At 46.3% G+C, this 16,344-nt stretch overlaps 1 protein-coding gene across 1 annotated transcript in view; it reads right to left on the bottom strand.

The window, feature by feature from the left end:
- The window catches only part of FSHR (follicle stimulating hormone receptor), a 119,412-nt gene extending 107,011 nt beyond the window's left edge, over positions 1-12,401 (bottom strand). Inside the window, exon 1 of the mRNA XM_075267032.1 lies at positions 12,259-12,401. Within this exon, the coding sequence (XP_075123133.1) occupies positions 12,259-12,401 (143 nt within the window). The remainder of the gene's footprint in view (positions 1-12,258) is intronic.
- Positions 12,402-16,344: the final 3,943 nt, after the last annotated feature.

The raw sequence follows: 16,344 nt of genomic DNA, 5'->3' as shown, positions 1-16,344 counted from the left end.
TACTGTCACCAGACCCCAGAATATCACCCCAGCCCTGCAGATAGATAGGTTACTGTCACCAGAACCAGCATATCACCCCAGCCCTGCAGATAGATAGGTTAGTGTCACTAGAACCAGCATATCACCCCAGTCCTGCAGATAGATAGGTTACTGTCACCAGACCCAGCATATCACCCCAGCCCTGCAGATAGATAGGTTAGTGTCACCAGAACCAGCATATCACCCCAGCCCTGCAGATAGATAGGTTACTGTCACCAGAACCAGCATATCACCCCAGCCCTGCAGATAGATAGGTTACTGTCACCAGACCCCAGCATATCACCCCAGCCCTGCAGATAGATAGGTTAGTGCCACCAGAACCAGCATATCACCCCAGCCCTGCAGATAGATAGGTTACTATCACCAGAACCAGCATATCACTCCAGTCCTGCAGATAGATAGGTTACTGTCACCAGAACCAGCATATCACCCCAGCCCTGCAGATAGATAGGTTACTGTCACCAGAACCAGTATATCATCCCAGCCCTGCAGATAGATAGGTTACTGTCACCAGAACCAGCATATAACCCCAGCCCTGCTGATAGATAGGTTACTGTCACCAGAACCAGCATATCACCCCAGCCCTGCAGATAGATAGGTTACTGTCACCAGACCCAGCATATCACCCCAGCCCTGCAGATAGATAAGTTACTGTCACCAGAACCAGCATATCACCCCAGCCCTGCAGATAGATAGGTTACTGTCACCAGACCCCAGCATATCACCCCAGCCCTGCAGATAGATAGGTTACTGTCACCAGACCAGCATATCACCCCAGCCCTGCAGATAGATAGGTTACTGTCACCAGATCCAGTATATCACCCCAGCCCTGCAGATAGATAGGTTACTGTCACCAGAACCAGCATATCACCCCAGCCCTGCAGATAGATAGGTTACTGTCACCAGACCAGCATATCACCCCAGCCCTGCAGATAGATAGGATAGTGTCACCAGAACCAGTATATCACCCCAGCCCTGCAGATAGATAGGATAGTGTCACCAGAACCAGTATATCACCCCAGCCCTGCAGATAGATAGGTTACTGTCACCAGAACCAGTATTTCACCCCATCCCTGCAGTTAGGTTAGTGTCACCAGAACCAGTATATCACCCCAGCCCTGCAGATAGATAGGATAGTGTCACCAGAACCAGTACTTCACCCCATCCCTGCAGTTAGGTTAGTGTCACCAGAACCAGCATATCACCCCAGTCCCATTGAAGAATAGATTAGATCATCAAAATCAAACAATATTTTCCCACTGCAAATTGCTGGCTCTTTTGTAGAGATATCTCTGTTTTTGTGCAAATAATCTCTGTGGAGCAACAAAGTCATTGCCTCAAAGAGATATACAACAACATCCTCGTTGCTTCAAAGAGCTCTTTTGCCTATTGACCAAAGGGGAAAAAAAAATGTTTGATTTAGGTGCCCCTAAGGCTGGGTTCACACTTGCTCTCTGTTCAGGGTTTCCGTCCCTGAACCGGCTTATCAGTCCTGCAATCAGGACTTCTTTCTCTGCATTTTTCCACATTTTTTGGGCAGAAACCTTGTGGATTCCCGGCTGACTCCATTATAGTCTACGGAGTTTGCAGGTAACCGCTTTTTAAAATGGTTCGCTTTCCATTTTTTAGATCCTGAAGAACGGAAGACGGAACTCCAGTGTGAACCTAACGTAACCTATCTATGTCTATATCTATGAGCTGAAAGACCCAATGAATTCACTCGGGGGTCTGCATTGTATGAAACTCCCTCTACACCGACTACTAAGCAAGGCAAGCAATCAGCCTGGTCCCAAGTAGACAAGATTTTACTTTCCCTTTGTTTGCTTTTCTATCTTTAGTTACCTTTTCAGAATGTCATTGCAGATGTTTCTGATGTTTCTTCTCTCTGCTCGCCATAACCCTGTGCCCACATTCATCTACACTTGTGATAGGGTTTATTATTCCGTCACCCCCTCCTCGTTCTTACTATCTGGGTCAGCCATGCACACTTATTATCACTACCGAAATAACTGCACTATCACTACACCTGTTGTTTGTGCGGAGTTCCCAGAAGGAGAACAGAGATTTAGAGAAATTTTAAGGAACGACAATACATGGTTACATAATTTTTACTTCAATCCCGGTTGCCCCAGACATATGTGATTGTTGCCGAACCTTTTATCTTGTAGAAAAGAACATTGTGCAAACTCAATGTAGTGCATGGGAATTTGGGGAAAACGAAATCCCAAGCCGTGTTACAGTACATCATGTTTCCTTGACTTAAATGTGCAGCTGATGTTCTACAGATAGGCTGAGTCTACAAGCCCGGTGGTCCGAAGTGTGGCCGTAGAAGGTCCGAGAATTCATATTGTTATTGCCTAGGTGTGTTACATGGAACTTTCACTTATTAAAGGGATCCTATCATTTAAACCCTTTTTTTTCTCCCTGCCACGTCGTAATAGCCTTAAGAAAGGCTATTCGTCTCCTCCCTTTAGAAGTCTTCTCTGGGTTGCCTTTCGCTTGAAATACTGGTTTTCACCGGTATGCAAATGAGTTCTCTCACTGCACTGGGGGCGGGTCTCAGTGCTCAAACAGCACTGGGGGCATCCCCAATGCTGCCAGAGAACTCTCCAGGCAGAGCCGTCTGCGCATGCCCACAGGCAACAAGAAAATGGCCGCATACATATTGTGTAAGTGGCCATTTTTCTTGTGGCCGCGGGCATGCTTCAGTAGGCTCTGCTCAAGGCCCGAGGGCTACAAGTTTCAATGCCTGCACCGGAAGAAGACACAGGAAGATGACGAAGATCTCCTGACGAAGATGGAGGCGGTGCTGGAGAGTTCTCTAGCAGTATTGGGGAGTGCTGTTTGAGCGCTGGGGACTGCCCCCAGTGCAGCGAGAGAACTCATTTGCATACTGGTATTTCAAGTGAACGGCGGCCCGGAGAAGACATCTAAAGGTAGGAGAAGAATAGCCTTTCTTAAGGCTATTCCTACGTGATAGGGAGAAAAAAAATGTGTTTAAATGATAGGATCCCTTTAAGAATCAAGAGAAAGAGGAAAAAATACACAGGGTCAACCACTGCTCAGGGTAACACCATACACAGATATGAAGATCAAGTAGCCAAATGAAATAAAAGAGAAACCGCAAGTGTCACATGGAAATGAATGTAGCAAAGAAGATCAATAAGAATAAAGTGTGGACCAAGATAATGCCAAGAAAAATGCCGTACATGAGCGCTACAAAATCTACAATATTGCTTAATGGATGGGGTTGAGCTGATCTTGAGATTTCAGGATCGATTTTAAAAGCCGATTTCCGATCATTTTCCAGCCGATCCCGATCGTGAAATGTGCTCGATCGCCGATCGGGATCCGATCTTTCCCGACCCCGATCGCTCAACCCTATTTATGGATAATACAGTTTCAGAATACGTTTTAGGGTCTAGCCTCTTCTTCAGATGAAACTGGAGATCTGTGCATCCATGATTTAGTCTGAAGAAGGGGTAAATCACAAAACGCATTTTGAAATTGGTAATATGATCGCATTCCTTGTTTTTTTCCAACTTCTTTCAAAAATGTCTCGAGTTCCCTAGAAATTGATGTCTTAGAGACATCCGACACACAGGTACGGGAAATACTTTACAGCAGATACCCACCGGTAATGGCAGTTTAACCATTTAGAGGCAGTGGTTAGATTGGCTGGGGCAGTCATCTTTAGACTGGTTGGTGCTCTTGCACCATCATAGGGGTTGCAGATGCTATTGGTGATTTGGATCCCTGCTCTGGAGATGGTTGCGGGCACCATTGGTATGACCTGCATATATTGTATATCCTATGGATAGGAATACCCATTTAATAAGCGAATGGTTCATTCCGATGGAGTGTATTATTCTGATATTACACGCTACATTTCCTAAATGATTCATTTTTATTTCCCATGTGAATTACACCCAAATCAATGACAAAGAGTGAGGAACACAATGTCTATCCGGCCTATAACATAAGCCTGTGATAATAATGAATCATCCTGTCTGGCAGATCTACTTGGGTAACACTATCAAAATGCAAGAAAACAGTCTATAGTAAACAAGTTATTGATATCCTGCCAAATAACGAGGGCGGAAAAACAATCTCACGTAGAATGCCCTTGTTTCTTCAGACTTATCTATCCAAGAAGATACTGAGTTACAGAAATATTACAGAAGAGCCCTGCAAAAATGACTGCAAAAATGACAGATTTTATTGCTAATTGTAATATATACTCGTATAGATAGTGAGAAGGAGTCCTGCTATATCAGCACCAGATTCCTGACCTATGTGTGGTCCGGGGGGGGGGGGGGGGGGGGTCTGGAATAGGTTTCAGCCCCAGATGTTGGTCCTGAGGTTCATTACTGGCCGAGAAAAGATGCAGAGACTGCACTTCAGGGCAGATCTGGAAAGTGAGGAGGCGGCTGGTTCTGTCCTGTAACCCTGAGTCCGGTGAGGACAATTCGTGCTTGTGTTTTTCGTGTGGCTGATAGTAAGCCACACGTATAGATCCATGGGAGGTGTAAAAAATACCAGTTATTCCCACCTTCTCTCACCTCTTCTAGGCCTTCTTGTGGCATCCAGCACTCTCTCTGGATCCTCTCCTGGCTAGGGTTGAGTCGATCTTGAGATTTCAGGATCGATTTTAAAATCCGATTTGCGATAATTTTCCAGCCGATCCCGATCGTGAAACTTGCTCGATCGCCGATTGGGATCCGATCTTTCCCGATCCTGATCACTCTACCCTACTCCTGGCCTCTTCTGGCATCCTGGGTGACATCACGTGATGGAGCCTCAGCAGTCACATTGGCACGACAAAGTAATGAGATCACCCAGGAGGCCAGCAGTTGCCAGAAGATGTCACAGAGAGCGCTGGATAGAGGCCTAGAAGAAGTAAGGGTAGGTGAGGATAATGGTTTGTTATTTTTTACACCTCCCCTGGTCCTCCACCTATTATACGCTGAGGTCTCAGAACACCCCGGAGTATAATAATCGCAATCCCAGTTTGCAGGTGACAAACCTCTAAAGTCTAAAAAACATAAAACTTTTGGATAATTCTGTTAAATCAAGTTCGATCCACAACGGTTCGCTTATCTCTAGAAAATACCAAAAAGTAAGGTCACTTTAAGAAACAATTGATGTAACAAACTTAGATTCTAAGAAACAAAATTTCAATAAGAGAGAAGTAATTTTTTTTTTTAATTTAAAACATTGCACATTCTGACATTGTTCTTGGAAATAATCCCATGAGCTCTCGCTTGTCCAATATCAACATACCTTTGAACGATATTGCACAAAATCTAGTGTCTTATTTAGTGGGATACAATTTCTTGCATGTGAAAGTTCATATTGATCTGGAGCAGCTCATTGCACAACTGGGCACAAATATGGAAAGGTCCATGGATGGGGACTGGTGAAGGGTTAGGTTATTCTCGCTGTATATGTATATTGGGGAGAACAATCACCTGCAGGTTCCTATGAAGAGGAACGCTCTGCACACTTTTGCAACTTGAAGGCTGCAGCCCATTTTGTGCAATGAAAGCAAAGATTTGGGTTGATGTTTTTTAATGCCATTCCCTACGGCTCCAAGCATCATAGGTAAGTGTATGAGACCAAGTGTCATGGCTAAAACTTGCCTTAGGCCTCATTCACACATCTGCAAAGTCGTGGTTTTCACGGACAGCCCCCCATTCGGCATATTTGTCTGTGGTTGATCCACTTTTCACATCTACGATAAGCAGATCAGTTGTCTTTTTAGTTGTATTTTCTATACTGTGTATGTCTCTGGGTCTGTAAAAGATGGATGACACATGGAAGTCCTCTGGTTTTTTATGAACCCGCAGACTTTCATGGATCAGAGGCATGCAAACCACTGACATGTAAATATTGAAATGAATGGGTGCTTATAGTAGACATATTTAGGTGAAGGTCTAAAGACATACCTCCCAACAGTCCTGATTTCTGCGGGACATTCACGATTTCTGTGACGTGTCCCGCGGTCCCGGTTGGAGGGAGGACGCAGATCTGAGTTGAATACATACGCGACTAAAGCAAGAAGCTGTCACAGCTCAGCTCCTTGCTTTGACGCTGCACTCCGGCTAGTGGCTGTATAGGTGGGACGTGATGACGTCAAATCGCACCTACAACTGTGTTAGCGAGACTGCGGGGAGAGCGGCGGGGGAGCGAGGAAAAGGTGAGTATATGTGGTTTTTGTGTGTAGACATTGAGATGGAACATGAAACTGGGGGCAAATGAAGGAGAGGATGGCATGACACTGGGGGCAGTGATGGGGGGACATGAAACTGGGGCAGAGATAGGGGACATGAAACTGTGGGCAGTGATGGGGGGACATGAATCTGGGGGCAGAGATGGGAGTCATGAATCTGGGGGCAGAGATGGAGGGGACATGAATCTGGGGGCAGAGATGGGGGGACATGAAACTGGGGGCAGAGATGGGGGGACATGAATCTGGGGGCAGAGATGGGGGGACATGAAACTGGGGGCAGATATGGGGGGACATGAAACTGTGGGCAGTGATGGGGGGACATGAATCTGGGGGCAGAGATGGGGGGACATGAATCTGGGGGCAGAGATGGAGGGACATGAAACTGGGGCAGAGATGGGGGGACATGACACTGTGGGCAGATGAAGGGTGTATATGAAACTGGGGGAGAGATAGAGGGGAGACATATAATTTACGGGTGACTGTAGGAGGATTATACTGTGTGGGGGCACATGGAAAATGGATGAGAATGGGCAGAGACAACATAAAAGTGGGTGGAGCTAAATTTGCCACGGAGTGCGCCGCACATTTTGTCCCTCTTTCAGTTCTTCAAAAGTTGGGAGGTATGCTAAAGACCCTTGAAGACCATGTGAAAGATCAGTGTACTATCCAGGTTTTTCCCAGAAGTCATGCTGTCCCATTCATTTCTACGGGCCCATGCACATAACCATGAATTACATGGTCTCGTGTGCGGGCCGACAATTCAGGCCGCGAATATGGAACAGGTCCTATTCCGATCTGGTTTTGTGACCATGATTCTATGGCTTTTATTCATTAAATGAATGGGGCATTGATAGCATGGCCAGGGTACAGGTGGCACATAGATGACATTCGTGTGCCGCCCTTGCACCAGCCATGCCTTTCCTTCACGGCCGGCGGTAAGCACACAACCAGGCTCAGTCCAATAGCAATGTCCAGTTAGTCCGACTAACATTCGGTAAATAGTATAGCTGTGTTACCAGTTACTGTAGATCTAATTCCTCAGTCTCCTTCCTCTTCATCAGCTTTACCACTTGACCCGCACCCATATGAACCTCACATTCAGAGACTCATAGCAATGCATAGAGTCTGACTAATGGGGGCACAAGACACTGTGGTATTTGGATAGTGCAGGTTCCATGGGACAGATAAGGAGTGAAACAGAGGCTTATCTGGAATAAAACACCCAGTAAGAGAATTTCTGGCACTAGTCTACGCTATTAATTTTCCGTTGCACAATTTCCGACGTATTTTCTGTATCAATTTCGCACCTTTTTCAGCATCCGTCATTCAATAGGAATTTATTGCTTACTCCCAATGGATTAAAATCTGTCTTGTCATGTGATGGACTCTCCGGGGCACATTACCAGAGATATATACACATACTATGAAAAAAATGGGAATGCGAAATTCATTGCAATTTGATAATCCGGAATAACTCGATATTCCAGAAATGTTCCAGCACAGAACAACAATGAAAGGATTAAAATACAATGGCTGAGTCCCTTGAGTGCTGTTCCCTTGATGAAATGCAGTGGATGAACAAACATCACCAGGTTGTGTTGACCAATAATATGTGTATCTACAATTATAATGTGGTGACCCCGGGGGTATCAAACGTCAGAGCCAAATGTCCTACGTCAATCCTCTGAGACTCCTGGTTATAAAAGTCATCAACACCTATAAGGGAATACCTAAGCAAAGGATTCTAGTTTGCTTGTTCTTGTTACTGTTTTCCTAACTAGGTATCTGTATATCTGATGGCAACTTGTGGTCCTGATCTCGTCTGACTATCTGTGCTGACCTGCCCTGACCTTGACTTTTATATTTCTGCCATAAGCCCTGACCTTGGCCCATCTCTGGCTACCATTTGGCTTGACCCTTGGTATTGCTGTCACCTTTATCGGGACCACTCCATGGGGTAGCAACCTGGTAGCTTCTCCAAGAAAGTCTATATACCTATATGATGATTAAAGGGTGGAAATTGGGGAGAATACTTACACAGCACCCTTAGGAGTAGCCCATAGTCAAACCAACTAAGCCATGAAAAAATAAGGCCGAGATATCACATAAGTCAATGCCCTTGTTATGCAGCAATGGTTTTTCAGCCAGTTGGGCACAGTATTTCACAAAGTTCTCTGCCAAATCTACAACATTTAAGAACTTAACGTAACCCTGTACATTGCAGAAACATCAAATACATCAATTCCATCAGAGCCAGCTAACCAGGCACCAGCCTATGTGAAATGGATTGAGCATGTCCAATTTCAATAGGCTCGATCCTTTGTTAACAAGAGAGTTAGGGTGTAGGCACATGTCGCCATCAAATGAGTTTCTTGGGGCCATTCACATGTCTTACATTTTGCCAGTTCGTTTTAATGGACTGTCCATGTCCTACTTTTATCTGTTTTCAGAGATCCTTAAAAAAACTCAGGTTCATGAGGGATCCATGAAAATGGCCGCCCCATGGATGGAGGACGCTTGTCATGGTCACTTTTAACAATGTTGAGGGGCATGTAGGCTTAAACCACCAGTAGACATGTCTGGCAATGACTTCTTCTCTCTAGAACGTATCACTGCTTGATCCAAACATTGCACATGTGTGTGGGAAGGTTGGGAGAAATAGATGTCATATGAGCAAACATTAACCAATTGCTATGGAGGGTTTATGGGCACCTTTACACCTTCTTCACGCTTCGGCACATTTTTATGGTTGCATCGTGTCTATTGTACTTTCACACAATGTAAGACAGTAGGAGGTTTCAGCTCAGCTCAAAGATCAAAAATGAACTTGGACAACATGGATGGAAGTCCTGGAGGAGACCTCGTGGCCCTGTATATGCTCTATGTTCTGCCGGGCCTGGAAATATATATTACTGTATTATCCAGGCTGCTGAAACACACTGAATTTCCCCATGGCGGGATTATTAAAGGATTATCTTATCTTATCTGAAAAGCCAGAACAGACAGGTGATCACTATCTAGAACGGAAGTTTCGAAGTGACTGTGTGCAGGAATGTGAACAAGGCACCGGCTAAAGGACTTGTCTGCTCATCTCTATATATAGAATCTCTTATATAAAATCACTTTAACTTGTATTCCCTTCACTGAAATGTCTGCTCTTTCTATGCTCAAGAGTCCAGTGGGCCGTCCTTCTCAGTGACATGTCAGTTACCTGCCAATCACTACAGAGGACCTCCCACTGGACTCTTAAGCATAGGGATAGCAGCAAGAAGATGTTGTAACACAGCGGTCCCCTGGGCAGGGTGTCTATAAGGCACTCGGGCAGAGGATGCTGCTACTCCTTCCTGGGGCCACTACCTTAACTTTCCACTACCTGTAGGTCAACTTTTAGTTTTCTTACTAAAATTAGAATTTTAGGACACAATTATAGTACATTTGTGGTTCATCTTGGTGCATTTTAAGCCACGCCTCTTTCTCTGAACAGTCACACCCACATATCTAGCAATTTTAAACATTTTAGCCAAACAAGATGCGCCAAAGATTCGCCATGTTTACTCCAGTGTTTCGTCGTAACCACAATATTAGATCTGGGCCACACACAATGGACGTCTAGTTAAATGCTGCAGGCTGCTCTTTAAATTCTTGCACATAGCCAAGTGTGCATCCCATATAGGGCTGAGGTTGCAGCAGAATACACTCGACGCGCTCGATATCTGAATGCATTTTGATTTACACTTTCTTCCATGTGGGATTTTGAATCATCCTATTCTGATGACACAGAACAGGATGGGACCTGCTATATTATCATCAGAATGGAATGGACCATCAGACGCCCCCTAGAAGGAGGAGAATTGGCCTTCGCTGCACACTCGGACATATGCATGGAGCCTCCGGGCTGTGGAGGCAAACAATGCCATGACAGGTCCCAGGCTCCTGCTCACCAGATGTTCTCAAGATATACAAATTCTGGGAAGCGGCTGACAGTAGATCACATGGCTCAGTAAATCATTTGGCTCTTCCAACTTGTCGGGCCTTGCTGGTTACTCTCTCCTACAGGCAGCCCTACAACAATGAGCTGGCCTAGGATCCTATGAATGGCTCTTAAATAGGAAGACATCTCCTGACCTAGGTAACAAAGGCAACACATGACATCAGACTGCACCACAGGAGAGCAACACAACGTGTGCAACTTATGGGTGCAAATTATTCACCTATAAGGAATCATGTGATCCAGTTCCTGAAAGTTCCACAACTCTGACCATATGACCTGCACCGGCTAAATCAACATGAACACATGTAGGACACATCATGCAACATAGCCCAGGTACATTACAACACATGGTATAACACAACTAGGTAAGAGTCAACCAATTTCTAGCAAGTTGGGTTTGTCCCCAGAGTGGAGGCTCGGAGGAGGTGCGTAAACATAACAAAAAGTTCTACTCACCTCCCCTGGGCTCTGTTACTAATCCCCATCCATTTTGGGCCTCTCTCGTCCTTCTGAATGACATTAGCATCCATCTGAATGACCTCTGATCCCTGTAATTGGGCCTCAATGGTCACTTGGGTTGGGCCAGTATCATGACCCTGCTCGATCACAGGTCTCAGCATTTTCAATGGGGCTGCTGATGTGATTTGGGGGCTGGGAAAGGCCAAAGAGGATGGAAAATGCAAGAGAGAAGTTATATTTATACATGTCCCGGGACCTCTGCTTATTATACTATGGGGTCTTAAGGCTCCCCCAGAGTATAATAATAGTTGTTCTGGATGAGCCTTGTAAACATACATGAGACAAATTTCATGAGGTTTCCCCAACACTAAACACAAGTAGTGGACTCTATTACGCCAGATGGCGATGCACTAGATTGTTTGTGACTATGCTCTCACTATGTTAGCCGGCCCGACAGGGGGTCTAGTCCTTCCCTGTGCAACGTCTTTACTTTAGGTTCACACTAGGAACAATGGAGAGCCGGAGCGCTAACACAGGTCTTACCTACAGAACCTGGCAGACCCCATTGACTATAATATAGGACGTTGTCCTCCGCTGATCCTTGCAATGGAGTCTTCAACAGAGATGTTACCCAAGCCTCAGAGTTCAATGTGTGCACCCACACCTCCAACTCCTTCCAAATCATCACGACCATCACATTGATTTGCATCCCACAAGTCAACCTATAGGGATTACCACCCTCCCGCTGTATCCTCGAGCTCACATGTCACTTCTCCTTCGAGCAGCCTTTGTACATACCAACCAAATGTTTCCTATTACCAGGCGGTAACTCACAAACTATTAAAACCTGCAATGGGTATTTGAAGACCACACATAAAATACAGGGGATTTTTGAAATCCTATGGAAAAGCTCTGATGTGCCGACGCGTTTCCCATTTTGATTTCCTCTGATGTTTTGCTGTTAATAGTCTTAAAGTGCTTTGCATATATTTTTGCAAATAAAAGGATTAGCATTTCCTCGGCCTAAGTATACGGAATATTTCACCAACTTATTTACCTCCTAATTCTGTGCTGCCTGGATTGTGTTGGTTGCGCAGACGCCCGCGCTGACACTCGGCTTTCCTTTGCCTTTCCGTATCATTTATTTATAAGTCATTTCCTCCTAAGTCCATGCAATTTTAAAGAGATCTGTGTAATACGATGAATATCTTATATAGAATCTGCTTCTTGCAATAAACCTCCAGATATAAAGATATGAGTAATTAGAATAATAATCAGCCATATAATAAAATAATAATGTTAGTACCGTTTAACGTCGGCGCTAAAACACGCAGAGCGTCTGAACTGTTCTGTAAATAAAGTTGGGAGCGACTCTTTTGTGAAGCTGCATATTTTATAACTAGATTAACTGAATGCAGCCCTAAAGGGTTAAAGAACAATCTCAGCTCTGCTACATCGCTGTAAGCAAATACATTACACAGAAGCAATGCCATCTATTGCCTATAAATAGATCGTCTATGTCATCCTAGGCACTTACACTTCTGTAGCATTTTTGGGAATATCCGGGGGGACATGCTCCACGTCTCGTCCCTGACAGATATAAAGGCTTCTAGTAAGGTGACATCCACAACAGGGGTGAAAGAGAAGAACCAGGGCGTACAGGTAACTTAGGAGCCCCATGGCTGTGCACCGTGCAGGACCTCGCTGGGCTTCCCATTCAATGAGAGATCACTGTGTCCTGTAACAGCAAAAAATGAGTTAAGTCCGCCTTCAGAGCCAGCCAAGCCCTAAGTGCTGAGCAACTAAATCATTTCCTAGAATACTATTTAGTAGCCAAAGTCTTGGTGACAACTGTGTATTGCAAAAAAAATAAAAAAAATAAAAAAAATCGAAATGACCTTGGAGGAGATTAAGCGCATACTTCAGGCCGCGGACATTAGTGAAACATAGGAGGGTTTTTTTTTTTTTTGTTCATTCCCGAACAATTTGTTTATCTGGAGTGTCAGATGTCCTTGTGTTCCCTTCCAGGATTTCGTATGTGACTTTTAAAGGGGCACTGTCATAAATGGATCACAAACCTATAATGCAGCACTCATGGGATATGTATCATCACCGATACATTGTTATCACCTGCAATGATGATATTTCCACAGTCTAAACATGATCACACACAATAGATATGTATTTGCTAAAATTAGTGATTTCAATGGGACAACCCTGTAATTTGTACGAGGCACTCTCAATTTATACTCAATGGCAGATGCCTGGGTAGGTAAGGATTAGAGATGAGCGAACACTAAAATGTTCGAGGTTCGAAATTCGATTCGAACAGCCGCTCACTGTTCGTGTGTTCGAACGGGTTTCGAACCCCATTATAGTCTATGGGGAACAGATACTCGTTAAGGGGGAAACCCAAATCCGTGTCTGGAGGGTCACCAAGTCCACTATGACACCCCAGGAAATGATGCCAACACCTCTGGAATGACACTGGGACAGCAGGGGAAGCATGTCTGGGGGCATCTAACACACCAAAGACCCTCTATTACCCCAACATCACAGCCTAACAACTACACACTTTACACACTCAATACCACCTCTCTGACAGTAGGAAAACACCTTGAAACATGTGTATTTGGCACTTGCAGTGAGGAGAGCTTGTCACCAGCAGTGAATTTGGCCCTTGTAGTAAGTTGAGGTTGGCACCAACATTTGTTTTGAAAATCAGGGTGGATTGAGCCTCTAACCAGCAGAGTTTGGGCAAATTCATGGTGGAGGGAGCCTCTAAACACCCCAGTTTGGGCAAATTCATGGTGGAGGGAGCCTCTAAAAACCCCAGTTTGGACCAATTCATGGTGGAGGGAGCCTCTAACCAGCCCAGTTTGGGCAAATTCATGGTGGAGGGAGCCTCTAACCAGCCCAGTTTGGACCAATTAATGGTGGAGGGAGCCTCTAACCAGCCCAGTTTGGACCAATTAATGGTGGAGGGAGCCTCTAACCAGCCCAGTTTGGACCAATTAATGGTGGAGGGAGCCTCTAACCAGCCCAGTTTGGACCAATTAATGGTGGAGGGAGCCTCTAACCACCCCAGTTTGGACCAATTCATGGTGGAGGGAGCCTCTAAACAGCCAAGTTTGGACCAATTCATGGTGGAGGGAGCCTCTAAAAAACCCAGTTTGGACCAATTCATGGTGGAGGGAGCCTCTAAACAGCCCAGTTTGGACCAATTCATGGTGGAGGGAGCCTCTAACCAGCCCAGTTTGGACCAATTAATGGTGGAGGGAGCCTCTAACCAGCCCAGTTTGGACCAATTAATGGTGGAGGGAGCCTCTAACCACCCCAGTTTGGACCAATTCATGGTGGAGGGAGCCTCTAAACAGCCCAGTTTGGACCAATTCATGGTGGAGGGAGCCTCTAAAAAACCCAGTTTGGTCCAATTCATGGTGGAGGGAGCCTCTAAACAGCCCAGTTTGGGCAAATTCATGGTAGAGGGAGCCTCTAAACAGCCCAGTTTGGGCAAATTCATGGTGGAGGGAGCCTCTAACCAGCCCAGTTTGGACCAATTAATGGTGGAGGGAGCCTCTAAACAGCCAAGTTTTGGGAAATTCATGGTGGAGGGAGCCTCTAACCAGCCCAGTTTGGACCAATTCATGGTGGAGGGAGCCTCTAAACAGCCCAGTTTGGGCAAATTCATGGTGGAGGGAGCCTCTAACCAGCAGAGTTGTGGGAAAGCAGGGTGGAGGGAGCCTCTAACCAGCAGAGTTGGTGGAAATCAGGGTGGAGGGAGCCTCTAACCAGCAGAGTTGGGGGAAATCATGTTGGAGGGAGCCTAGTATTAGCAGAATTGTGCAACGCTTATGGTGGATGAGTATGAGGATGCGGAGGAATTGGAGAGGTTGAGTACAGACATGGAGTTTCATGTTGGGGTGCTTTACACAGGTGGGCACAAAAATGAAGGCTCTATCCAGTGGTGGTTCATTTTTATCAAAGTGAGCCGGTCGGCACTCTCAGCTGACAGACGGGTGCGCTTGTCAGTGATGATGCCACCGGCTGCACTGAACACCCTCTCAGATAGGACGCTGGCGGCAGGACAGGACAGCACCTCCAAGGCATATAGGGCAAGTTCAAGCCACAGGTCCAACTTCGACACCCAATACGTGTAGGGCGCAGAGGGGTCGGAGAGGACAGGGCTGTGGTCGGAAAGGTATTCCCGCAACATGCGCCTATACTTCTCACGCCTGGTGACACTAGGACCCTCCGTGGCGGCACTTTGGCGAGGGGGTGCCATCAAGGTGTCCCAGACCTTAGACAGTGTGCCCCTCGTTTGTGTGGACCGGTGAGAACTTGGTTGCCTACTGGAGGAACTGCCCTCCCTGCCGCCAACGTCACATGCTGGAAACATCTCCATCATATTCTGCACCAATTGCCTGTGGCAAGCATTGATGCGATTGGCCCTCCCCTCTACCGGAATAAAAGACGAGATGTTGTTTTTATACCGGGGGTCAAGGATAGCAAAGATCCAGTACTGGTTGTCCTCCATGATTTTGACAATACGCTTGTCGGTTGTAAAGCACCCCAACATGAACTCAGCCATGTCTGCCACAGTGTTAGTTGGCATGACTCCTCTGGCCCCACCGGAAAGTTCAATCTCCATTTCCTCCTCATCCTCCATGTCTACCCATCCGCGCTGCAACAATGGGACGATTCGAAGTTGCCCGGAAGCCTCCTGTATCACCATCACATCATCGGACAACTCTTCTTCCTCCTCCTCCTCCTCCTCCTCCTCCTCCTCCATTAAACGCAGTGAAGCGGACAGATGTGTGGACCTACTCTCCAGCTGTGACGGATCGGATGCTATCCCTAACTCCTCTGTGTGATCTGAGTTATCCCTGATGTCAATCAGGGATTCTCTCAGAACACACAAGAGCGGGATTGTAAGGCTCACCATCACATCCTCAGAGCTCACCCTCCTTGTGGACTCCTCAAAGACCCGTAGGATGTCACAAAGGTCTCTCATCCATGGCCACTCATGGATGTGAAACTGAGGCAGCTGACTTTGTGGCACCCTAGGGTTTTGTAGCTGGTATTCCATCAAAGGTCTCTGCTGCTCAACCACTCTATTCAACATCTGAAACGTTGAGTTCCAGCGTGTGGGGACGTCGCACAAAAGCCGGTGTTGTGGCACATGCAGGCGTTGCTGGAGAGATTTTAAGCTAGCAGCGGCTACTGTCGACTTGCGAAAGTGGGCGCACATGCGCCGCACTTTCACCAGTAGCTCTGGAACATTGGGGTAGCTCTTTAGGAAACGTTGCACCACTAGGTTGAAGACGTGGGCCAGGCATGGAACATGTTGGAGTCCGGCAAGCTCCAGAGCTGCTACCAGGTTCCGGCCGTTATCACAAACGACCATGCCTGGGCCCAGGTGCAGCGGCTCAAACCATATTGCCGTCTCATCGAGGAGGGCATCCCTCACCTCGGAGGCAGTGTGCTGTCTGTCCCCCAAGCTGATCAGCTTCAGCACAGCCTGCTGACGTCTACCAACGCCAGTGCTGCAACGTTTCCAACTCGTAGCTGGGGTCAATCTAACAGCGGAGGAGGAGGCGGTGGCGGAGGAGGAGGCGGTGGC

The sequence above is a fragment of the Leptodactylus fuscus genome, chromosome 3 (genome assembly GCF_031893055.1).
Source record: "Leptodactylus fuscus isolate aLepFus1 chromosome 3, aLepFus1.hap2, whole genome shotgun sequence".
Taxonomy (NCBI): Eukaryota; Metazoa; Chordata; class Amphibia; order Anura; family Leptodactylidae; genus Leptodactylus; species Leptodactylus fuscus.
This window is presented reverse-complemented; position numbering and strand designations above follow the sequence as displayed.